This window comes from Amblyraja radiata, chromosome 13, assembly GCF_010909765.2.
Source record: "Amblyraja radiata isolate CabotCenter1 chromosome 13, sAmbRad1.1.pri, whole genome shotgun sequence".
Lineage (NCBI taxonomy): Eukaryota > Metazoa > Chordata > Chondrichthyes > Rajiformes > Rajidae > Amblyraja > Amblyraja radiata.
The window spans coordinates 61,159,092-61,184,825 of record NC_045968.1 but is presented as its reverse complement, the minus strand read 5'-3'; the positions used below and the strand labels follow the sequence as shown (position 1 = coordinate 61,184,825).

General features: G+C 47.0%; 2 protein-coding genes across 3 annotated transcripts in view; both read left to right on the top strand.

Moving 5' to 3' along the window:
- masp1 (MBL associated serine protease 1) overlaps positions 1-6,034 on the top strand; it is a 70,496-nt gene extending 64,462 nt beyond the window's left edge. Inside the window, exon 12 of one of the 2 annotated variants that reach the window (XR_004413861.1) lies at positions 5,784-5,795. Coding sequence is in view for 1 of the 2 variants with exons in the window: in XM_033032206.1 (XP_032888097.1) it covers positions 5,939-6,030 (92 nt within the window). In the remaining variant the exon portion in view is untranslated. Of the gene's footprint in view, positions 1-5,783; positions 5,796-5,938 lie in introns of those variants that run through there. The other variant, XM_033032206.1, reaches the window with a different exon arrangement.
- A 379-nt stretch (positions 6,035-6,413) lies between these two features.
- Positions 6,414-25,734, top strand: part of LOC116979509 (mannan-binding lectin serine protease 1-like) — a 73,358-nt gene continuing 54,037 nt past the window's right edge. The window contains exons 1-2 of the mRNA XM_033031019.1: positions 6,414-6,438; positions 7,534-7,671. Of these exons, the coding sequence (XP_032886910.1) occupies positions 6,414-6,438; positions 7,534-7,671 (163 nt within the window). The remainder of the gene's footprint in view (positions 6,439-7,533; positions 7,672-25,734) is intronic.

The window sequence follows — 25,734 nt, the reverse complement described above, 5'->3', positions numbered from 1 at the left end:
ACATCTCAAGGACACCTTACATAGTAATCGGAATATAACAAGTAATAAAGACATCACAGAGACACAAATTAAAAACAGAATTCAATCCAAAAACAGAAAATCAAAAACACAGTGTGAAGAGGGAGCAGCGGCAGCCAAAGCGCGCCAGCGTCCACTCTCTCTTCACGGCAGCCATCTTGGACACAGACCTACAGGACTACAATTAGACAAAAAAATCATCCCCCCACAGTGGATAGCACTGTGGAGGAAGGCACAATGTCCAGTCCCCACCCCATGTTCACCCCAAAGTCAGGCCTATTGAGGCCACCGCAATTGCCTCTACGGAGGCTCGATGTCCCTGGCCGTTCTCACCGGGTGGTCTTGCCCCGGCGTCGGGAGAGTCCTCTAGGCGGCTGGGCCACCTGGAACGGCCGCTTCTTGGTTGGAGCCCGCGGCTGCCGAAGCCGACAAGGCCGCGCCGGTTTGGAGCTCCCAGGCTCCCGATGAAAAAGTCGGCGCCGCCTCTCAGCACTGCCGCCTCTCCGCACTGCCGCCTCTCCGCTCCGCAGACCCGCAGCCCGGAGATGTTGCTCTCGGCGGTCTAGCGCGGCGACCCAGGCAAGGCGTCGCCCGCTCCACTCCGCTCCACTCCAGCGCTCCAACACTGCCGCCGCCGAGGCCGAGGTGCTGTGCGGTCCCCGCCAGGAAACGGCGCTCCAAGCCCGCAGGTAGGCCACGAGGACGGGTCGATGGGCAGCCCGGAGAAAAGGCTGCCACACCGACCAGGTAGGGACCTAGAAATAAAGTTTACACCTACCCCCCACATTAAAAAGACCATATCCCCATACAAACAAAAAACAGGACTCACTAAAAACTATAAAAAAAACGAATTTAAAACGGATGGCTCCTCCTCCTCCTCCTGATAGGGACGATCAGCCATGATCACAATGAATGGCGGTGCTGGCTCGAAGGGCCAAATGGCCTCCTCCTGCACCTATTTTCTATGTTTCTAGTGCAATTAGAGCTGGGGATTAATGTTGGCCTTTCCAACCACACCATGTGCTGTGAATGAATAAAGTACAACATCATGTAAAATGTAGTGCCATAACAGCCATCCAGCCCTGTTGGTGAGCATCAGTGTTGTAATTATACAAGTCTTTCCTCATGTCAGGAAATTTCTCATCTCCCTTGTGTGTTCCTCTGAAATGGGTCATTGCTGGTCACCTCAGCAACTGCTTGTAAATTAAGCTCCATATTCTTATTGCTCTGTACATTATATAATTAAATAAAGGCTCACTTGCAACATAAACCCGAGACTTGCACAAATTCCACAGAGTCCGCAAGTTTCCTTCTGAGATCAGGGAAGAGCCGAGATGAGGAGAGTGATGTCCATGGTGCATGACGTGTCGAGATGCTGCGTCAGTGGACCCACAGCCTCAGGACAGCAGAGACCATGGACTCCACAGCGATGGACATGGACCCCAGAAGTCACGAGGCAGCCTGTTTCCCCGTTACTTAGTGAGCTGCCTGACGGCCCCAGAGTGAGGCAGTGGGATCCTACCAGCCGTGGATAGTCTGCAGCACGGGTGGGCTGGGCTGAAGGGCCTGTTCCTGCTGTACACTTCCGTGACTCTGACTCCATGGTGCAGCCACAATCGTGAAGCATCTCAATAGGCCAGCATTGACATGGTGACCAAAGGATCTTGTTTCTGTGCCGTACGAACTACACTGGGACTCTCTGATCTCCCCACCTAGCCCGCTCCTCGATCTTCCCCCCACTGATCCTCACCAACCCCCACCCCCCCACTCCTTACCCTGTTTTCCCCCTGACTGACATCACCATCACCAAGCTCTCTCCTCAATTTTTCCCTCACCCCAATCTTGCTTGTTCATTAATCCGTTTGAAGAAGGGTCTCGACCTGAAACGTCACCCATTCCTTCTCTCCAGAGATGCTGCCTGTCCTGGTGAGCTACTCCAGAATTTTGTGTCTACCCTCACTTGTTCATCTCCTCACTGGGCCCTGCTCCCCCATCCCACTACACTGAGCCCTCTCCTCCATCTTGCCGATCTAATCTGACTGAACCCCCGCCCCTCCCTCAATGAATTTGCCCCCCTCTATCAATCCCCACCCCTTGTTTTGCTTCGATCCCCTGTCCGATCACCTAATCTGACTCTCACATACCCTTCATCAAGCATGACTATTGATGGTGATCCCACCCCACCTACCTTGTTTATCTGACTCCCAGCCACTATCCCAGTCTTCATTCCCCCATACTAGGCCCAACACCTCCACAGAAGGGGAGCTGGTGAAGCCAGGGTTGAGGGTGTAAACTATTGTGTACTGCACACTCCCTGGTCTTTGCCTGATGGGAGGTTAAAGGATGTGCAGGCTGCTATGAGCGTGGCTCCACATTCTCACCAATGCACCCTGGCCAATGCTGTTTATAAACGTGACTGTGGAGGCCTGAAAAGGTATATCGGTGTTCTCTCTTGCCAAGCAAGCATAGAAATCGTTGAGCTTGTCCAGGACTGATGCCCTGCTATAACTTCAACTATAGGAAGTGATAGTGTGCCACACTGCCCCAGCCGTTGAATGTCTGCCTGAGCCTCCAGTTTAGACCAAAATATATATTTTTGATTTCTTTATGGCCTTCTTGACATTGTAGCAAATTCTTCTCTGACTTGCCAGACTTGAATGCCTGAGATCTGTAATGAACAACGAAGTTCCCAATGGATTCTTGTTACACACCACTGGAAACAGAACTCCAGTCAGAGAACCATCCCTCACCACCGTGTATCTCCTCCCAGCCAGTTTGACAAAACATCTTGGATCCTTTGTGCCCTAACCTTCTGTACCATGTCAAAGGCCTTTCTAAAGTCCATGTATAAAATAACCAATTTTCCAAATAGCCTTCAGAAAAAAATTGATAATCTGTTTGGCAGGATATCCGATGCACAATGCTAACTCTTCAATACATAAGGTACACAAAAAAGCTGGAGAAACTCAGCGGGTGCAGCAACATCTATGGAGCGAAGGAAATAGGCAACGTTTCGGGCCGAAACCCTTCTTCAGATGCAAGAAGAAGGGTTTCGGCCCGAAACGTTGCCTATTTCCTTCGCTCCATAGATGCTGCTGCACCCGCTGAATTTCTCCAGCTTTTTTGTGTACCTTCGATTTTCCAGCATCTGCAGTTCCTTCTTGAACACTCTTCAATACACAATGCTGACTCTCTACCCATTCCTGCTTTTCCAAGTGATCATAAATCGAATCCCACAGATTTCGGCCGTGTGCCAGCTCAACGTGCATCAATATCTAGAGATGCACTGAGCTATCAGTGTGCAGCTTCACTAACTCCATCCTGAGGAACAAGGAAATATTCAGTCAGGGCTCCACATGCAACTCTGGCTCCACACAAACCCTGAGAGGCCCCGCTCTTTCCCTAGTTATGCTCTTGCTTCTGATATTCTTACTAAAACTTCCTCATTCTCTATGACCCTTGATTCGGTAACAGACCCAGTGTGTTTTGTGTGTTCACACCTGTAAAGACAGATGCAGAGAATAATTTAATTCCTGATAAATTCTACCTCTGTAAAGGGCCCACATTTGCCCTCGACAGTCTCCATTAAAAAAACTACAAGGTTCTCCAGTTTACTCTCATATTCCAGTTTGCATTTCTTCACCAATTTCTTTACCCTCCCCTACAAAGCTGCTCTGACCCATTGCAGTTAACTGCAACTTTATAAACATTTAATTTAATATTGTTTTTCAATTGTGCGTCATGAATGAAGATGATCATCATTGGAACATTGTGATGAGTAATTTATTCTCACGAGGAACTGGACACCACACTCCAGCTGTGGCCGAACAATTGTGATTAATTTATAGCAGAACATCCGGGCTTTTGTATTTTATGCCTCTATAAACCTTGTGATCAAGCTTTCCTTTTATCAAACTTCTCCATTTTCCAACCCCTTGCCCCTCCATGCACACACATTTCTCCCACCATTACCTACCACCCCGTCACCTTGCTCCTTTTTCCTCCCCTGCACGCTACCTCCCATCCCTGTCCCATATTGAACCTTTTATTCCTCTTCCTTACCCACCCTCTCACCCATATCCCTCCTTCCAGCTTTACGTTTCACTCCTCTCCTTATCTGACATCCTTTTATCTGCTCTTCACCTCGAGCCTTTGTCACTCACTCCACGTCACATGTACAGTGAAATTCCTTCTGCAATCTGGCAAAATCATACTATAGATAGCACAATGATAGATATGTACAACAGTGCAACGACTGCAGTGTGAGAATAGAAGACTTCACCAAGGCAACCCTCACCTTTATCCACCTATCATTTGCCAGGCTTTCTCCTATCCTAACATAATTCCCCCCCCCCCCCCCCCCTCACTTCCCGTACTCTCCAGCCAGCTTTTGTTTGTGCACCCCCTGATCTGATAGATGTTCCTTCCACCGATTATGGTAATTGAATTAAGTGCTTCCTCACACAGCACCACAGCGCCACAGTGCAGTGTGTCCACACACAGCACCACAGTGCAGCCCTCACTCATACACACAGCACCACATTGCAGCCCTCACTCACACACACACACACACACACAGCACCACAGTGCAGCCCTCACTCATACACACAGCACCACAGTGCAGCCCTCACTCACTCACACACACAGCACCACAGTGCAGCCCTCACTCATACACACAGCACCACAGTGCAGCCCTCACTCACACAGACAGCACCACAGTGCAGCCCTCACTCACACACAGCACCACATTGCAGCCCTCACTCACACACACACACACACACACAGCACCACAGTGTAGCCCTCACTCACTCACACACACAGCACCACAGTGCAGCCCTCACACACACACACAGCACCACAGTGTGCAGCCCTGACTCACACACAGCACCACAGTGTGCAGCCCTGACTCTCACACACACACAGCACCACAGTGCAGTGCGCCCACACACACAGTACCACAGTGCAGCCCTCACTCACTCACATACACACACAGCACCACAGTGCAGCCCTCACACACACACACTCACACAGCACCACAGTGCAGCCCTCACACACACACACTCACACAGCACCACAGTGCAGCCCTCACACACACACACTCACAGTGCAGCCCTCACTCACACACACACACACACAGCACCACAGTGCAGCCCTCACTCACACACACACACACACAGCACCACAGTGCAGCCCTCACACACACACACACACAGCACCACAGTGCAGCCCTCACTCACACACACACACACACAGCACCACAGTGCAGCCCTCACTCACACAGCACAATACTTCCTCCCTCTGCCCTGTGCTCCAGCACTGCTGTTCCACTTTAAAGTGCCACGTCTGAGAGGGCTGACGTGTTTCGGTTCTTCAGCACAGTCCTCCCTCCATCATCAGTCTGGTTTCTGGCATGAGACTCCAACCTCTGACATTTTGACTTAGCAAAATGATGCCTGGGACACTGGTGACACAGTGCAATAATAAAACAAAACATTGGAAGCACACAGCTAGGCAGGCAGCATCTGCGGAAGGAGAACAAGTTTGTATCAGGTGGAACATTCTTCTCTATTCGGCTTCAATTCCAAAGAGATTCAGCCAGTTTCCCTCGCCGAGCTTTCTTCAACTTTTAAATCCATAGACGATTCATGAGAATAATTCTAATGAAACATCTTCACAGAAGCTCCTGATTGAGGCCTGTCTCTGCATTTTCTGTTTCACGTTCCTTGTGCCTGCCTGCGGCTTGTGTATGGTCACATCCTGTGCAGTGATGGAGGTTGGTATTGACGAGTTGCTGATGGATGGCACAGTGTGTTCTCCTGTGGTCGGGGCTGGAATCCCTGATTTCTGGCCTTGGGAGCAGTCAGCTGGTTTGTTGAAAATGTTGATTGTGATTTAAATCAGGGTCCTGTGCTTCTTACAGGACCCTTGATGTCTTCCCGGCCCCAGAGTCTGGCTCGCCACATGCTCAATCAGTCAACCTCTCGTGGCAGGAAGGACCCTCAGCACCACTAGTTAAAGGGATCATCCACAACTCACAGGTCAGTTGCTGGTTTGTCATTTCAGGTGCTGGTTCATCTGGGAGATTCTAATTGTGATTTGCGATTGCGAAAGTTGACATTCTGCAAATGGAGAGAGACCAGTAAGGGCAGCCTTTGGAGAAGGAGGAACAGGAGAGGCGGTGGAGGGGGATTGGAGGGGAAGAGAGACATTGTGAAGGCAGCCAGACCTGGAATCTCCAGGCAGACTGGCACCATTAGATGTGAGGGTCCTTCCTCAAGTTAACCGGAGCAGGGGGTGGGGGGTCCATAGGTGAGGCGGTGGGTGCAGGCTGAGATCGTCACGGAGAACTCAACAATCCTAGGATCCTCTCACTTCACCCATTGGGACAGGGAGGGATGAGGATTCACATGGCCATGCGGGGTATAGGGTTGCTCCTGCAAGCACTGTGCACTGTGTTGGGCTTGATTGTATTCATGAATGTCTTTTCATTGACTTGATAGCATGCAAACAAAAGCTTTTTACTATAGATAGACACAAAAAGCTGGAGTAACTCAGCGGGTCAGACAGCATCTCTGGAGAAAAGGAATAGATGACGTTTCGGGTCGAGACCCTTCACTATTCACTATACACGTGATAATGATATACTAAACTAAATGAAAAGCTTGTAGGTTCAGGGAAAAGTCAGAAGCTTCTTCACAGGGTCGAAATGTCAAGGACTAGAGCGTATAGGTTTAAAGTAAGTGGCAGATTTTTATTCAGAGGGTGGTGAGGCTTGAACATGCTGCCACGGGTGGTGGTGGGGACAGATAATAGAGTGATGTTCAAGAGCCATTTAGATAGGCAACTGGGTATGGAGGGATATGGATCAGAGGAGATTAGTTTAACAAGGTATCGTGTTGGGAACAGACATTGTGGTCTGAATGGTCCGTTCCCGCTATACTTTTCTATGTTCTATATTTTGATGCAGATTCTAGTATCTCTTGTGTCTCCATGACCTTTAACCGTTTTGGGTGTTTAGTCGAACGTTGAAACTAACAGCTGAATTTGCAAACATTTCTGCTGATATTATTGCTGAGGTACATTTGTTATTTCCTGACAGTGAACATCTCTCTGTTTCATTCCACATTTGTGGCATGAAGCATTTTACGTTGATCAACATGATCTTTGCACTTCTGTCACACCTACTCACACTTGTATGTTGTGCCCTCCCCGCACACAGTGTGTCCTCTGCTTTAATTGCCAGTAACATTAGCAGGATGTCTCTAACCATTGCCCTCAGGCAGAAATTAGCTGTGTTGGGGGAAAAAAAAGAACAAGACCTAGGTCTTTTGACCTCTCAAGTTAGCCCTTTGTCCTTTTCCCAGTGTAGTAAGGAAGCATGGGAACCTTGCCTGAATGGGCCTCGTGAATATGTCTGAGAATTCAGTCACTTGAACCTTGTGTGTTCATTCTTTAGTCTCAGAATGTTATTTGTAATGTACAACGTTGAATGACTGTTTCTGTACAACTTTCCAGTGTGTGGAGAACCCCGAATACAGAGGCCATCAATCCAGCCCAAAATCGCACAGGGCAGAGTAGTGTCAAGGGGATCTTCACCCTGGATTGCAATGTTATCAAAGAACGGGATTCCATTCTGTGGGGGCTCCTTAATCGGTGAGTGAAACTCAGTGAACATCAATGAAAACATCGCAGGTACTGAAAACCAGAAATAAAAGCAGAAAGTGCTAGAGACATTATGTTCTGATGAAGTCTCCAACTGAAATTATGGGCCAGTTAGCGCGACTTCAATGGTGGGCAAGATTTTTAAGTCCATTATTAAGGATCAGGTTTTGGGGTACTTGGAAGCACCAGATAAAACAGGCCAAAGACAGCATGATCAGCATTTGTTAAGAGAAGATCTTGCCTGTCAAATCTATTGGATTTCTTGGAGGAGATAACAAGCAGGATAGACAAAGGTGAGTAGTGAACGTTGTTTACTTGAATTTTCAGAAGGCCTTTGATTAGATTAGATTAGATTAGATTCAACTTTATTGTCATTGCACATTTACAGTACAACGAAATGGTTTAACCTTGCAGTCATAACATAGAATAAACTAACAAAACACACATTCAACACAGTTTAACATCCACCACAGTGAGTCCACCAGGCACCTCCTCACTGTGATGGAAGGCGAAAGTCCCAAAGTCCTTTTCTCTTCTCTCCTTGCTCTCCCTCTGCGCTGAGGCGATCCAGGCCTCCGATGTTGTGAGCCAGCCGGGTGATGATAAGCAAGTCCCGCGGCTGAATACGAGCTCCGCGAACGGGCCGGTTCAAACTCCGCGGCGCGGGGCGGTCGAAGCTGCCACCCTCCAGTCCAGCGGACGAAGCTGGTGTTGCGGGAGCCCCGAAAAAACAGGTCACCAACCTGTGACCTGCGAGCTCCCGACGCTATCGTCCACTGGTAAGTAAGTCCTGGCTCTGCCTCCGGAGCCTTGAGGTCGGTCCCCATTGGAGGCCGCCAGTTCCGCCATTAGGCCTCAGCGCAGATGGAGACGGGGGATATGACAAGAAAGGTCGCATCCCCCCCGAAGGAAGAGACCAAAAACAAGCTCCCCCCACACATACATAAATAAACTGAAACGGGACAAAAAGAAAACAAAAAAACGAAAAGACAAAATGGACTGCAAGGCAGCGCCGCCACTTTGATAAGCTGCTGCATGTGAGGCTGTTAAACAAGATAGGGACCCATAATATTAGAGGCAAGGTACTAGCACAGATAGAAGATTGGCTGAATGGCAGAAAGCAAAGTGTGGCAATAAAGGGGGCTTTTTCTGGTTGGCTACCCGACTAGTGGTGTCTGCAGGGGTGGGTGTTAGGGCCGCTACTTTTCATATTTTATTTTAATGATCTGGATCATGAAATTGATAGGTTTGTGGCCAGGATTGTGGATGTTACAAAGATAGGTGGAGGGGCAGGTAATGTTAAGGAGGCAGGGATTCTGCAGAAGACTTGGACAGGTTGGAAGAGAAGTCAAAGAAGTGCAGGCCTGTACAAAGCTTTTCTAAAAGGGGGGTGGCATGACAGGATCACAATAATTTTATGTAAAATAATGTGAACGCAGCGCACATCATGAGCGCGAAGCTCGAAGTTCCTCGCGGCCGGGGTCCAGGGCTGCTTAAGGGCCCTGGAAGCTCTGGGGTTTTCGATGCTCTCTGGTGCATTTTGAGTTATTTTGGAGCATTTTTGCACCAAATTTATGACCAATATTTCAGAAATAATTTTGGTTGAGTCAAGAGTAATGAGTGGGTGGAATGGGAAGATTTGGGTCATTGTTGTATACATTTTTAAAAATCAATAATTGAAGTTGTCCTTGTTTTAATAATCAAGTTGTACTGTTATAAAATGTTATGTAAAATGTTATAAAGGAGCATGCAAACACTGCAAATAAAATACTGTAAGTTTTTGCAGTAAAGAAAACAATAGACAGTAGGTGCAGGAGTAGGCCATTTGGCCCTTCGAGCCAGCACCGCCATTCAATGTTAAATGTCAAAGCTAAAAGAAGATATGAGGTTGCTTTGGCAAGTAAGGTAAAAGTAAATCCGAAGGGTTTCTACCGCTATATTAATAGCAAAAGGATAACGAGGGATAAAATTGGTCCATTAGAGAGTCAGAGTGGCCAACTATCTGCAGAGCCAAAAGAGATGGGGGAGATATTGAACAGTTTCTTTTCTTCGGTATTCACCAAGGAGAAGGACATTGAATTATGTGAGGTAAGGGAAACAAGTAGAGTAGCTATGGAAACTATGAGGATCAAAGAAGAGGAAGTACTGACACTTTTGAGAAATATAAAAGTGAATAAGTCTCCAGGTCCGGACAGGATATTCCCTAGGACATTGAGGGAAGTTAGTGTAGAAATAGCAGGGGCTATGGCAGAAATATTTCAAATGTCATTAGAAACGGAAATAGTGCCGGAGGATTGGCGTACTGCGCATGTTGTTCCATTGTTTAAAAAGGGGTCTAAGAGTAAACCTAGCAATTATAGACCTATTAGTTTGACGTCAGTGGTGGGCAAATTAATGGAAAGAATACTTAGAGATAATATATATAAGCATCTGGATAAACAGGGTCTGATTAGGAACAGTCAACATGGATTTGTGCCTGGAAGGTCATGTTTAACTAATCTTCTTGAATTTTTTGAAGATGTTACTCGGGAAATTGATGAGGGTAAAGCAGTGGATGTTGTGTATATGGACGTCAGTAAGGCCTTTGACAAGGTTCCTCATGGAAGGTTGGTTAAGAAGGTTCAATGGTTGGGTATTAATGGTGGAGTAGCAAGATGGATTCAACAGTGGCTGAATGGGAGATGCCAGAGAGTAATGGTGGATGGTTGTTTGTCAGGTTGGAGGCCAGTGACGAGTGGGGTGCCACAGGGATCTGTGTTGGGTCCACTGTTGTTTGTCATGTACATCAATGATCTGGACGATGGTGTGGTAAATTGGATTAGTAAGTATGCAGATGATACTAGGATTGGTGGGGTTGCGGGTAATGAAGAAGAGTTTCAAAGTCTACAGAGAGATTTATGCCAGTTGGAAGAGTGGGCTGAAAGATGGCAGATGGAGTTTAATGCTGATAAGTGTGAGGTGCTACATCTTGGCAGGACAAATCAAAATAGGACGTACATGGTAAATGGTAGGGAATTGAAGAATGTAGGTGAACAGAGGGATCTGGGAATAACTGTGCACAGTTCCATGAAAGTGGAATCTCATGTAGATAGGGTGGTAAAGAAAGCTTTTGGTGTGCTGGCCTTTATAAATCAGAGCATTGAGTATAGAAGTTGGGATGTAATGTTAAAATTGTACAAGGCATTGGTGAGGCCAATTCTGGAGTATGGTGTACAATTTTGGTCGCCTAATTATAGGAAGGATGTCAACAAAATAGAGAGAGTACAGAGGAGATTTACTAGAATGTTGCCTGGGTTTCAGCAACTAAGTTACAGAGAAAGGTTGAACAAGTTAGGGCTTTATTCTTTGGAGCGCAGAAGGTTAAGGGGGGACTTGATAGAGGTTTTTAAAATGATGAGAGGGATAGACAGAGTTGACGTGGAAAAGCTTTTCCCACTGAGAGTAGGGAAGATTCAAACAAGGGGACATGACTTGAGAATTAAGGGACTGAAGTTTAGGGGTAACATGAGGGGGAACTTCTTTACTCAGAGAGTGGTAGCTGTGTGGAATGAGCTTCCAGTGAAGGTGGTGGAGGCAGGTTCGTTTTTATCATTTAAAAATAAATTGGATAGTTATATGGATGGGAAAGGAATGGAGGGTTATGGTCTGAGCGCAGGTATATGGGACTAGGGGAGATTATGTGTTCGGCACGGACTAGAGGGGTCGAGATGGCCTGTTTCCGTGCTGTAATTGTTATATGGTTATATGGTTATATGGTTAATGTGATCATGGCTGATCATCCCCAATCAGTACCCTGTTCCTGCCTTCTCCCCATATCCCCTGACTCCACTATTTTTAAGAGCCCTATCTTGCTCTCTCTTGAAAGCATCCAGAGAACCTGCCTCCACTGCCCTCTGAGGCAGAGAATTCCACAGACTCACCACTCTCTGTGATAAAATGTGTTTCCTCATCTCCATTCTAAATGGCTTACTCCTTATTCTTAAACTGTGGCCTCTGGTTCTGGACTCCCCCAACATCGGGAACATGTTTCCTGCCTTTAGTGTGTCCAAGCCCTTAACATAGAAACATAGAAAATAGGTGCAGAAGTAGGCCATTCGGCCTTTCGAGCCTGCACCGCTATTCAATATGATCATGGCTGATCATTCAACTCAGTATCCTGTACCTGCCTTCTCTCCATACCCCCTGATACCTTTAACCACAAGGGCCACATCTAACTCCCTCTTAAACATAGCCAATGAACTGGCCTCAACTACCTTCTGTGGCAGAGAATTCCAGAGATTCACCACTCTCTGTGTGAAAAATGTTTTTCTCATCTCGGTCCTAAAGGATTTCCCCCTTAACCTTAAACTGTGACCCCTTGTTCTGGACTTCCCCAACATCGGGAACTATTTTCCTGCACCTAGCCTGCCCAACCCCTTAAGAATTTTGTAAGTTTCTATAAGATCCCCCCTCAATCTTCTAAATTCTAGCGAGTACAAGCCGAGTCTATCCACTCTTTCTTCATATGAAAGTCCTGATATCCCAGGAATCAGTCTGGTGAACCTTCTCTGTACTCCCTCTTTGGCAAGTTTCAATGAGATCCCCTCTCATTCTAAATTCCAGCTGCTCCATACTCTCAGCATATGATAGTCCCGCCATCCCGGGAATTATCCTTGTAAACATCAGTCTTGAATATTACTGATACAAGAAAGGGTTCAGCCGTAGACACATTATGAAGGAAGTTCGCATAATCAGCTGAACCCATGGTCGCCTACGTCAAACTATGGCACCTTCTGCATTCCTGTTGTGACTACTCAGAGAGTAAACAAAGGGAAACTTAGACACACTGCTAACCTAACAAACCTAATACCTATTACCTCCAAACCTAAACCAACCATAAAGCCTATCAATAATACCATCAGGATGGGTCTGCTTAATGTTAGGTCTCTTAATAACAAATCATTTTTAGTCAACGATTTTATTACCACCTCTAAACTGGATTTTATGTTTTTAACTGAAACATGGCTAGAACAAAATAACAGTGCAACCATTCTGATCGAGACAGCTCCTCCAAACTATAACTTTTTTGATGTATGTAGATCTGGAAAAAGAGGTGGAGGAGTTGCTGTTATATTTAAAAATGTATTTCAGGGGAAACAGATGTCACTTGGTGATTTTCCATCATTCGAATACCTTTGTGCTGTATTGAAATGTTCCCCCAGAGTTCTCCTATTAATTATTTACAGGCCTCCTAAATATTATGCTAATTTTTTCGATGACTTTACAGAATTATTGTCTAGCATCTCCACTGACTTTGACTGTCTAGTTATAACTGGTGATTTTAATTTTCATACTGATGATTTGAATGACAAGGGTGCAAAAGAATTTTAAACTATTTTAGACACATTTGACCTGTCTCAACATGTGAAAGAGGCTACTCATTGTAATGGGCACACCCTTGACTTGATTATCACAAAGGGTCTCATTGTTTCTGATATTTTCGTGACTGATCCTTCATTGTCTGACCACTTCTGTGTTTTCTTTAATATATCTTTTATTTCCGACATACAGACAAAATCAAATACTGTCAAAAAACGGTATATAAATGAACATTCTAATGTACTCTTTAAAAATGCGATCTCCCTCTTACCACCTCTAAACCCATGTTCTGCTGATGATCTTGTAGATAACTTTAACTCCAAAATTGTGAAAGTTATAGATGTCATTGCACCTGTTACGGTTAAAACGATTTCTGGTAAGCAAAATGCACCCTGGAGAAAAGCTGCTTTTGTAACAGCCCAGAAAAGAGAATGCCGGAAAGCTGAGCGCATCTGGCGGAAAACAAAACTTCATATTCACCATGACATCTATAAAGAGAGCCTCCGTGCCTACAATTTAGACTTAAAAAGTGCTAGAGAAACATTTTTCTCCAATATCATTAACAACAACACTAATAAGGCAAAAACCCTATTTGCAACTGTTGACAGACTGACCAACCCCCCAACACAATTACCACCTGAACTCCATTCCACGCAGAAATGCAATGAGTTTGCATTATTCTATACAGATAAAATTGAAGGCATCAGACGTGCCATCAATATCACCGCTTCAAACAAAAATGTTGGATCACCACCCTGTTTAGGCAAAGGTAACGTGGCAATGATGACATGCTTTAATGTCATAGACTCTAAAACTCTTGTGGAAACGGTGACACAACTAAGGCCATCCACCTGCTGCCTTGATGCTTTACCTACCAACTTCTTTAAGAATGTTTTTGACTGCTTAGCAATAGACATACTGCAAATAGTTAACAGCTCTCTTCAATCAGGCAATTTCCCAAAAGCCTTGAAAACTGCAGTTATTAAACCTCTTTTAAAAAAGCGGAGCCTAGATGCCTCTATTATTAACAACTATAGACCAATTTCAAACCTATCTTTCATAAGCAAAATCATTGAGAAAGTTGTCCTCCAGCAACTTAATCAATTCCTGGCTTCAACTGGCTGCTACGACAACTTCCAGTCAGGATTTCGACCTCTTCATAGCACCGAGACCGCTCTTATTAAAGTTGTAAACGACATCCGTCTTAACACAGACTCTGGCAAAGTTTCAATATTAATGCTATTAGATCTCAGTGCTGCATTCGACACTGTTGATCACTCAATACTTTTGGACAGGTTGGAAAAATGGGTGGGGCTCTCAGGCACAGTCTTAAGTTGGTTCAGGTCATATTTACAAGATAGGAACTATTTTGTTTCCATTGGAGACTTTGTATCAGAACCAACCAACGTGACGTGTGGAGTACCGCAAGGTTCGATCTTAGGGCCCTCTTTATTCAACATCTACATGCTCCCACTAGGGCAAATCATGCGATATAATAATATTGACCACCACTGCTATGCCGATGACACTCAAATCTATGTAGCGCTATCACCAAATGATTATCGCCCCATAGATCTGTTGTGCCAGTGCATTGAGCAAGTCAAAGACTGGATGTGCCAAAATTTTCTCCAACTAAATAAGGACAAAACGGAGATAATTGTTTTTGGTGCTAAAAATGAAAGGCTTAAAGTAACCCAACACCTTCACTCTCTGTCCCTGAAAACTTCAAACAAAGCCAGAAATCTTGGGGTCATTATGGATTCAGATTTAAATTTCGACAGTCACATCAAATCAGTAACAAAATCGGCCTACTATCACCTCAAAAACATAGCAAGATTAAGAGGACTCATGTCAGCTCAAGATTTAGAAAAACTTATACATGCCTTTATTAATAGTAGGCTAGATTATTGCAACGGTCTCCTTGCAGGTCTTCCAAAAAAAAACTGTCAGGCAGCTACAGCTTGTTCAGAACGCTGTTGCTAGAGTTCTAACAAAAACCAAAAAATTTGAGCATATTACACCAATTCTTAAATCCTTACATTGGCTCCCTGTATGTCAGAGAATTGATTTTAAAATCCTGCTGCCCACCTATAAATCACTACATGGTTTAGGGCCAAAGTATATCACTGACATGCTTCCACTATATAAGCCTTCTAGACCGCTAAGATCTTCTGAAACCAATCTGCTAGTGATTCCCAGAGTAAATACAAAACATGGGAAAGCAGGATTTAGTTACTATGCAACAAATAGCTGGAATAAACTTCCTGAAGATTTAAGACTTGCCTCAACTTTGACCACTTTTAAAACAAGACTGAAAACTTTTATGTTTACTTTAGCTTTCAGCTAAATCTTAACTACATTGCACTTTTAACTTTTGCACTTTTTATAATGCATTTTTAATTTTGTTTTTCTTTTCTTTTAGTTCTTCTATTTTATTTCATTTTATTATTTCATTTATTGTATGACATGTTTGTATGTGAAGCACTTTGAGTCTGCCTCGTGTATGAAATGTGCTATATAAATAAAGTTGCCTTGCCTTGCCTTGCCTAAACCTACGCTGCACTCCCTCAATAGCAAAAATGTCCTTCCTCAAATTAGGGGACCAAAACTGCACACAATACTCCAGGTGTGGTCTCACTAGGGCTCTGTACAACTGCAGAAGGACCTCTTTACTCCTATATTCGATTCCTCTTGTATATTTTTCCTATGTTTCTATGTTATAAAGGCCAACATGCCATTTGTTTACTTCACTGCCTGCTGTACATGCATGCTTACTTTCATAGACTGATGTACAAGGAACCCCAGATCCCGTTGTACTTCCCCTTTTCCCAACGACGCCATTTGGATAGTAATCTGCTTTCCTGTTTTTGTACCAAAGTGGATAACCTCACATTTATCCGCTTTAAACTTCATCTGCCATGCATCTGCCCACTCCCCCAACCTGTCCAAGTCACCCTGCATTCTCATAGCATCCTCCTCACAGTTCACACTGCCACCCAGCTTTGAGTCATCTGCAAATTTGCTAATGTTACTGAAATCCTTCATCCAAATCTTTGATGTATATTGTAAATAGCTGCGGTCCAGCACCAAGCCTTACGGTACCCCACTAGTCACTGCCTGCCATTCTGAAAGGGACCCGTTGATCCCTACTCTTTGTTTCCTGTCTTCCAACCACTTCTCTATCCATGTCAGCACTCTTACCTCCAATACCATGTGCCCTAATTTTGCCCACTAATCTCCAATGTTGGACCTTATCAAATGCTTTCTGAAAGTCCAGGTACACTACATCCACAGGCTCACCCTTGTCCATTTTCCTAGTTACATCTTCAAAAAATTCCAGAAGATTAGTCAAGCATGATTTCCCCTTTGTAAATCCATGCTGACTCGGACCGATCCTGTTACTGCTATCCAAATGAGCGGCTCTCTCATCTTTTATAATTGACTCCAGCATCGTCCCCACCACTGATGTCAGGCTAACTGGTCTAAAATTCCCTGTTTTCTCTCTCCCACCTTTCTTAAAAAGTGGGATAACATTAGCTACCCTCGAATCCACAGGAACTGATCCTGAGTCTATAGAACATTGTGTCCCTCTCTATGCCTCTGTGTCCCTCTTTATGCCTCTGTGTCCCTCTCTGTGTCCCTCTCTGTGCCTCTGTGTCACTCTCTATGCCTCCGGGTCCCACTCTGTGCCTCTGGGTCCCACTCTGTGCCTCTGTGTCCCTCTCTGTGCCCCTCTCTGTGCCTATGTATCCCTCTCTGTGTTCCCCTTTATGCCTCTGTGTTCCTCTCTGTGCCTCTGTGTTCTTCTCTGTGCCTCTGTGTCCCTTGCTGGCCTCTGTGTCCCTCTCTCTACCCCCCTCCTTCTCTAGTTACGCTTGCAAGTTGGGGGCTATATTTGAATGGACAGGGTGGGAATGGGGTAAAAGGAGTGAATGAATAATATTAATATAATATCAATGAGGGTGGTTAGTATGTGTGTGGGGGGTGGTTAGTGTGCGTGTGAGGGGTTGGTTAGTGTGTGTGTGACGCCGCAGGCCGCCCCCTCCTCCCACAACCGCTCGTTGAGGGGACGGGACCCAACGGGTCCCACTTGGTCTAGTAACTATTAAAAGTCTGTTCTTGGACGTGTGTGTGTGTTTGTTCGTGTGTGTGTTTGTTTGTGTCTAATCACATCTTCTCGAAAAAACGACGCGCTAACGGTAACATTTTTACATATTCCGGTAGAGATTTTTTCCCCGATTTTCTCAAAAGCGCCTTATCTGAAAATGTCATGCTTTATTTCTCGTGTTATTAATGATAATCTAAATCTGACAAACTTTGAAGTTTGCACCGTCTTGCTCGCTCTGCGAGTGTCCTTGGGGCGACCTGCTGCTGTTTCTCGTGACGCTGCTGGCGTGGTACTTGTGCACCCTGGGAGGGGGGGGAGAAGGAGTGGGGGGGCAGGAGGGGGGGGGGCGAAAGGAGGGGGGGGGGGCGAAAGGAGGGGGGGGGAGAGGGGGGAAGGAGGAGGAGGGGGCAGGGGAGAGGAAGGGATGGGAGAGGATGGTGGAGAGGAGGGGGGAGAGGAGGGGGGGAGAGAAGCAGTGGGGAGCAGGCAACGGGCGTCAACCAATGGAGGAGGGAGGGGTGGGGGGTGACGATACTCGCAGCGCGAGCAAGACGGTGCAGACTTCAAAGTTTGTCAGATTTTTGAAGATTTTTATAAATAACTCGAGAAATAAAGCATGACTTTTCCAGATAAGGCAATTTTGGACTCCAGGGAAAAATCTCTATCGGAATATGTAAAAAATTTTACTGGTATCGCGTTGTTTTTTCGAGTTGTTTTACACAGAAACAAACACACACACGAACGAACACACACATTGCCAAGATCAGACGTTTAATAGACCAAGTGGGACCTGTTGGGTCCCGTCCCCTCAACGCACGGTTGTGGGGGTGGGGGGGGCGGCCTGTGGCGTCACACACACACTAACCACCCCCCACACACACACTAAACACCACCATTAATATTATATTAATGTTATTCACTCACTCCTTTTACCCCATCCCCACCCTATCCACTCATGTATGGCCCCCAACTTGCAGGCGGCTAGAGTGGGAGGGGGGGGGTAGAGAGAGAGAGGGACACAGAGGCATAGAGGGGGACACAGAGGCACAGAGAGACAGAGAGACAGAGAGGGACACAGAGGCATAGAGAGAGGCACAGAGAGACAGAGAGGGACACAGAGAGGGACACAGAGGCACAGAGAGGGATACAGAGGCACAGAGAGGGGAGGGGAGGAGGGAGAAAGAGGGAGGGAAGAGAGGGGGTGAGGGGGGGTGAGAGGGGAGGGAAGAGAGGGGGGAGGGGGGGTGAGAGGGGGAGGAGAGAGGGGTGAGCGAGTGTCAACTAAAGGGACGCCGGTTGGGCTGACGCAGTCTTCAGCTATGATCTTTGGTCGGCCGCTGGGCGGGCGAGTGAGCATCGACCAAAGGAGCGCGGAGCCACACAGACACAGACACACACACACACAGACACACTTATTGAATCAGAATCAAGAATTATAAATTCACATTTCAAAAATGTTTTCACTTTTCAGTAGTACTGATTTTCGATATTCCATACTGAACTTTTTAAGAATACATGAGGTTGCATGCAAAAACTGATTTTCAAAAATCCAGTTTCTGTGTAGTACGTTCTATTGCATTTATGTGAGAAATACCGATGTCCCCAACAAAATACTGTTTTCAGCCATCATCAAAATACGGAAATGCTCAGTGTAGCGGCAGATTTTTATATCGTTCAAGAGATTACTCCCTCTAGCCGCTAAGCAGACCGCATGGTTAATGGGAAGGTCTTGGTTAAGTTCTTTATACGCATGTGAGCTCTCCGTCAGAGACCGTCAGGGCTTCTTCACAGACAAATCTTCCAAAACACTGTCTTTTGATGAATAAATTCTTTATTGGTGATGAAAAACAATAAGATACAAACAATAAGATCCAAACTTCTCCCGGCTCGGATCTATAATCTTCATCGAACTCCAGCTTATCGCTTTAAACGTTAGAAAACTCCTCGTGTCTCCGTTACACTTCGCATGGTCAAAGGGTAAACCTTCTACATGCTGGTCCGAAACTAAACTAAAAACTAAGCTTCTGCGCAAGAAACTTAGCTCCAAACATGCCCAAAAATACGTCATAAATCCCACCCACAATATAACTGGCAGTCTAAAATTTAAAGACACATGCTATCATCAATGACACACAAAACAAGCCAAATGGCCACGGCATACCGGCCCCTACATACCGGCCCCTAATTGTTCTGAGTATATAATGAGGCAATTATCAATAAACATCAAAAAAGTAGCCATGAAGGCTTAACATATATCAAAAGCAAAAAATCAGGGAATTGAATCCCGGTCTCCCACGTGACAGGCGGGGATACTAGCCAATATACTAATGAGGGGATAAAAATAGCATGCTGTAGTGCGTGGGTCTCAAAAGGAAGCACGAAGTCCAGTGTTTTGAGAGGCGCCTTTTATTATGTTCCTCCCGGTTGTAGGGAAGACCAGACAAGAGAAAGATGGCACCCAAACCCCTGCCTTTAAACCCTCTGGCTAAGGGCCGCCTCCGGACTGAACCACTCCCGTGCCGAGGGGTTCGACAGTATGATGGCACGACCCTTGGGAGCCACCACAGGACCCCCCCCCCAGAACCAGAGGCACGAAACGCACCGGCGGGCGCACGACCCGGCCGGCCCGCGATCGGAAGTCAGCCGATCGTGGGGCTCGCGGAGGCATAGGTGGAGGGACAGGTCGAGGGACCGGCGGGAGGACAGGTGGAGTGACAGGCGGAGGGAGCCGTGAAGGGGGGCGCCCTCGAGGCCGAGGTTGGTCAATGTCCAGGTGTGCCGGCTTCAAACGGTCAATCGACACTGCCGTCCCCCCATGTCCAGGACAAAAGTCGACTGCCCGTGTTCCAGCACCCGGAACGGGCCCTCGTACGGCTTCTGGAGTGGAGTCCGGTGGGCATCACGGCGCAGGAAGACGTACGGGCAGTCCCTGAGGGCTGATGGCACGTGTGGGCGAAATGTCCCATGGCGGGACGTCGGGACGGGTGCGAGCCTGCCAACTCGCTCGCGAAGGCGCTTTAGGGTGGATGAGGGCGTTCCCTGCTGCCCCGGCGCCGACGGCACGAACTCCCCGGGCACCGTGAGTGGCGACCCGTACACGAGCTCCGCCGATGATGAGGCCAAGTCCTCTTTGGGAGCAGTCCGGATGCCCAGGATGACCCACGGCAACTCGTCCATCCAGTCCGGGCCGGAGAGTCGTGCCTTCAGTGCTGCCTTAAGCTGCCGGTGGAATCTCTCCACCAGACCGTTAGCTTGCGGGTGGTAAGCCGTGGTGTGGTGTAGCCGCACCCCCAGCAAGCGAGCCATGGCTGACCACAGCTCGGAGGTGAACTGTTGCCCCCGGTCTGAGGAGATGTGCGCCGGAACCCCGAAGCGGGCAATCCAGTGCGCGGACAACGCACGAGCACACGTAGCCGTTGAAGTATCGGCCAGCGGAATGGCCTCCGGCCACCGTGTGAAGCGGTCTACCATTGTAAGAAGGTGGGTGATGCCCCGGGACGGCGGGAGAGGCCCTACAATGTCTATGTGGAGATGGTCGAATCGCCGGTGAGGTAGACCAAACTCCTGGAGAGGCGCACGGACATGACGCTGGATTTTTGCCGTCTGGCACGGAATGCAGGTGCGAGCCCAATGGCCAACCTGCTTGCGCAGACCGTGCCACATGAAACGAGCGGCCACTAGTGCCGTTGTCGCCCGGATTGATGGGTGAGCCAGTCCGTGGATCACCTCGAACACCCTCCGGCGCCAGGTGGCAGGGACGATGGGGCGCGTCTGACCGGACGACACATCACACAGGATTGTCACTCTCCCAGGACCGAGAGGGACATCCTCAAGGCGGAGGCCGGAGATGGCAGTCCGGTAGGCGGGCACCTCATCGTCCGTGAGCTGTGCCTCTGCCAGAGCAGAATTGTCAATTCCGGGCGCCACCTCGAACACGGCGTTGATAGCGGGGCGGGACAATGCGTCGGCCACCCGGTTCTCTTTCACCTCGATGTAGCGGATAGATGTTATATACTCCGATATGTAGGCCAATTGCCGCTGCTGTCGTGCGGACCAGGGGTCGGAAACCTTCGCCAGGGCGAAAGTGAGCGGCTTGTGGTCCGTGTAGGCGGTGAACGGGCGGCCCTCCAGGAAGTAGCGAAAATGGCGCACTGCCAGGTGCAGAGCCAGGAGCTCGCGATCGAACGCGCTGTATTTTGACTGCGCACGGTTGAGGTGCCGGCTGAAGAAGGCCAGGGGCCGCCAACCTCCGCCCATCAGTTGCTCCAGCACAGCACCAACCGCCGACTCCGAGGCGTCCACTGTGAGAGCAGTCGGGGCATCTTCCCGCGGGTGCACCAGCAGTACGGCCCGAGCAAGGGCCTCCTTCGCGCCGTCAAAAGCTGCCCCTGCCTCGTGGGTCCATTCAACGTTCTTGTTCTGCCCACCCGATCCAGAGGCCGCATGATGTAGGCCGCGGATGGCACGAAACGATGGTAAAAAGCCACCATGCCGACAAACTCCTGCAGGCCACGCACCGTGCGTGGGCGGGGAAACTGACGGATGCCGTCGACCCTGTCAAGCAGGGGAACCGCGCCTTGCGCAGTCACGCGGTGGCCGAGGAAGTCAATCTCGGTTACACCAAAACGGCACTTGTCGAGGTTGATGGCCAAACCATGCTCGCTGAGCCGCTGGCAGAGCTGCCGAAGGTGGGCGCAGTGCTCCTGCTGCGAGCGGCTGGTAACCAGGATGTCGTCCAGGTACACAAACACGAAATCGAGGTTGCGACAAACCCCGTCCATTAGGCATTGAAAGGCCTGCGCAGCGTTCTTGAGGCCGAACGGCATCCGCATGAACTCGTAAAGTCCGAATGGCGTGATGATCGCCGTCTTGGATACGTCATCCGGATGAACCGGGATCTGGTTATAACCCCGTACCAGATCCACTTTTGAAAATATTGTGGCCCCAGCCAAATGGGCGGTGAAGTCCTGGATGTGGGGTACGGGGTACGATGCGCTGTTGTTGCGGCGTTCAGCCATCGGTAATCCCCGCAAGGTCGCCAGCCCCCGCTCGACTTAGGGACCATGTGGAGTGGGGACGCCCAAGGGCTGCTCGAAGGGCGGACGATCCCCAAGATCTCCATTGTGCGGAATTCCCGCCGTGCCAGACGCAGTTTATCCGGCGGCAGTCGGCGTGCTCGTGCATGGAGTGGTGGGCCGGTAGTCTGGATAAAATGCACCACTCCGTGGCTGGGGGTCGATGATCGAAACTGCGGGGTCAGAATGTCTGGGAACGCGGCCAAGATTCGTGCGAAGCGGGAGTCCAGGAGAGCCACCATCTCCTTTAGGAGGCTAGATGGCCGTCGGTCGCCTAGGCCCTCCATATGCAGGATCCTAGCAGCACGCTCCATCCTGCTTAGTAGCAATGTTACAAAATTTTGAGATTTAAAAAATCAAGTCTGTAATTTATCCCATCAGATAAAGCATAAAAATGTTTAATTTGACACCTAATTCACTTTAATATCTCAAGTATTTAAAAAGTTATGGCCATTTTCATACTGGGAAATGAGCATCTTGTTCCCTATTGATTTTCTATGGTCATAACAAAAAAGCTGTGATCGTGAACAGTCAAAAGCCCATAACTTTCTTAAAAATTAAGAGAACTGAATGAAATTTTCAGTTATCATAGATTGAAGCATTCTGAAACAAATATAAAATAATCTTACTTGGATGACCTGAAATTAAAGCATATAATTAGTTAGTTACCTAATTGTAGCTAATTTCAGACTTCAATTACTAGATCTAAACATCTATCCATTTCTTAATAAATGATTAACATTTTTAAATAGCCTAAATGTCCAAATAATATTCACAAATAATTCACAATAAAACATGATTTTTAAATCTCATTTACATTAATTTATAGACCAAATGGAAGGAATTTAGTGTTCAATTGCTGTAAATAAATGTCCATTTAAATCAGCTTTCCAGTGGGTCCCTGTGGAACGCGCTGGTTTAGAACGTTCACATTGCGGTAGATTTGTGCCCCCAAATGCCGAGAAAAATACTGCGGGATATAATGGGCTCAAAATGAGCTACTCGCAATATTAAACTTTGTATAAAGGGATCTTTAGAAGCCCTTTTTAATGTAAAAATATACAGCCTACCTTTCGTGGTTTGCTTTATGAGACCCTGCGGTTGCTGGCGGTCGCGGGTTTAGAGATTGATTTTTAAACTACTATAACTATTATTCAAGGCCTTTAAACCTAATAATAGCTTTTGCGACGGGGTCTTTCAGCGATTTTTCGTTAATAATTAACTAGGCTGAACATTTTCGATTGGAACAGCTTAGAGAAAATCGCGTTTTAAACCCGCCCCCTCTAAACGGCGCCAAAATCGCGCACACCCGCAGCGACAGATTTTCACCGACGCTTCAGGTAGGCTTTGCAACATACCTATGCTTAGGCCATAAATCTGGAGCAGGAGCTCCTTAAGGCCGAGATACTTATCAGTGTCCGGGGGGGCTGCGAGGAAGTCCGTGACCTCTTCAACCGTGTCCTGTTCGAGGGCCCCCACCAGGTAATAGAAGCGGGTGGCATCGACCGTGATGCCCCGCAGGTTGAACTGGGCCTCCGGCTGCTGGAACCAGATGAGCGGCCGGGTGGTCCAGAAGTTGGGCAGTTTCAACGAGACCGCGTCCAGAGACAGGGCCGGGACGGCCTGTGAGGAGGAAGGGCTTTCTCTTCTCTCCATCATGACGCCAATGGAGCGTCGGGGGTCACCAATGTAGTGCGTGGGTCTCAAAAGGAAGCACGAAGTCCAGTGTTTTGAGAGGCACCTTTTATTATGTTCCTCCCGGTTGTAGGGAAGACCAAACAAGAGAAAGATGGCACCCAAACCCCTGCCTTTAAACCCTCTGGCTAAGGGCCGCCTCCGGACTGAACCACTCCCGTGCCGAGGGGTTCGACAGTATGATGGCACGACCCTTGGGAGCTGCCACAATGCACTATAAATCCTCAATCAGAATTCATCATTGACTCTTCCATCTTCACTTTCGCCTTCTAGAAGCAAGCATAACTTGATTATTAATCTTATTAAAACAATGGTTTTAGTTTAAAGTCATACCTTGCGCACCAAACCCTTAAAATCAGGCATGATACCCAATATATAGTCCAAAACATAACAGTCCAAAGCTTTGATAGCATGAAACGTCTTCCTCCATGTCCGATCAACTCATGAATGTGTTGTAACAACAATGTTGAAGTGTGAAAATCCTTCAAAAGAGTAACAGGATTTTTAGCAATAAAGTTCACCGTTAGGTTTGATTTAATGTCCGGATCAATAACAGATTTCAAATCCCAGCTCAAGCTTTGGCCATTCTCTGTCTGGCTTACAGAGTTCATTGATCCATCTCTTATCGCTTAAGAAGCGGTTCGCTGTCAGTTCTCTGGAAACTTCATTCACAGAATTTTCTTCTGTGTTAACATATTTCAGTTGTACAACATTAGTAACTGCCAATGCTCTTTCCATTGGCAGATTTTCTTTGTCCAAATCCAACTCTCTGGTTTCTTTGGCTCTGTCATCTAGTGGAATGCTTTCACAATTGTCGCTGATCTACTTGTAAAGTATGAATCCTCCCTTAATTCAAAGGGAAGTCAGATGTTCTACTGGTTGAATTGATTCCTGCTCAGTTGACTTGGATTTTAAGCAATCACCCTTGTAGAAATTATTCTTCAAAGGGATTCTTACTTCATGAAATTTTGTATTCTCGCCAAACTTACGTTTCAAATTCTGGTGGCTATGCTCAGCCTTACGACGATTTTTCGACAAACTGACACTTTCTTGTTTGAAAGGTAAGTGCACACAATAGTGTCAGTCAATCGTTACTGAGTAGTTCATAATATCCATGAACTTCAACTCTTCATTCGACATCTCTTCAGATTCTTTGCTGGTACTTTCATTGCAGTCATGATGGTATTGCTTCATCACCGGCTTTTCTAATTCATCAGCAGATATTTGATTAACAGCAATGGCAGGATAGTTCTTCTGATTCCTGTTTTCATTGTTCCGTCTCAAGGAGCCATAGATAACCCATCCAAGTCTGGTTTTTGTAACATACGATCCATCACCTTGGCTCATCACAATCTGTATAGGTTCCAATGCTTTAAAAAAATTTATTTCAGATATCCTGACCTCCTTTAGGCAAGGCCATTGTTTCAAGTCTTGATGTCTTGGTATATTTTGACGACCAATAGGCATGGTTTCATGTGTAAACACTTCAGATATTGGTATAAAATTATCTTCATCCAGACTGGATATCTCCATACTCGTAATGTAATGACTCCTGCTCTCTTCATCTTTAGTCATGGTACGTAACCGAATCATAGTCTCTTCTCCTGTGATGTTCAGCCTTCTCGTCAGGTTTTCTGTGCAAAAGGTAGTCGAACTTCCGTGATCCAGAAAAGCATATGTTTGCAACACTGTATTCGTCTTGCTGTTCCTTACCTGTACTGGTAAGATAGAAAAATTACAAGCTTCAACCCCGGCCCCAATATGAGCAGTTACTTGAGGTGAAGTGATAGCATCTCTAGTAGTTGGCTTCTTCTTCTG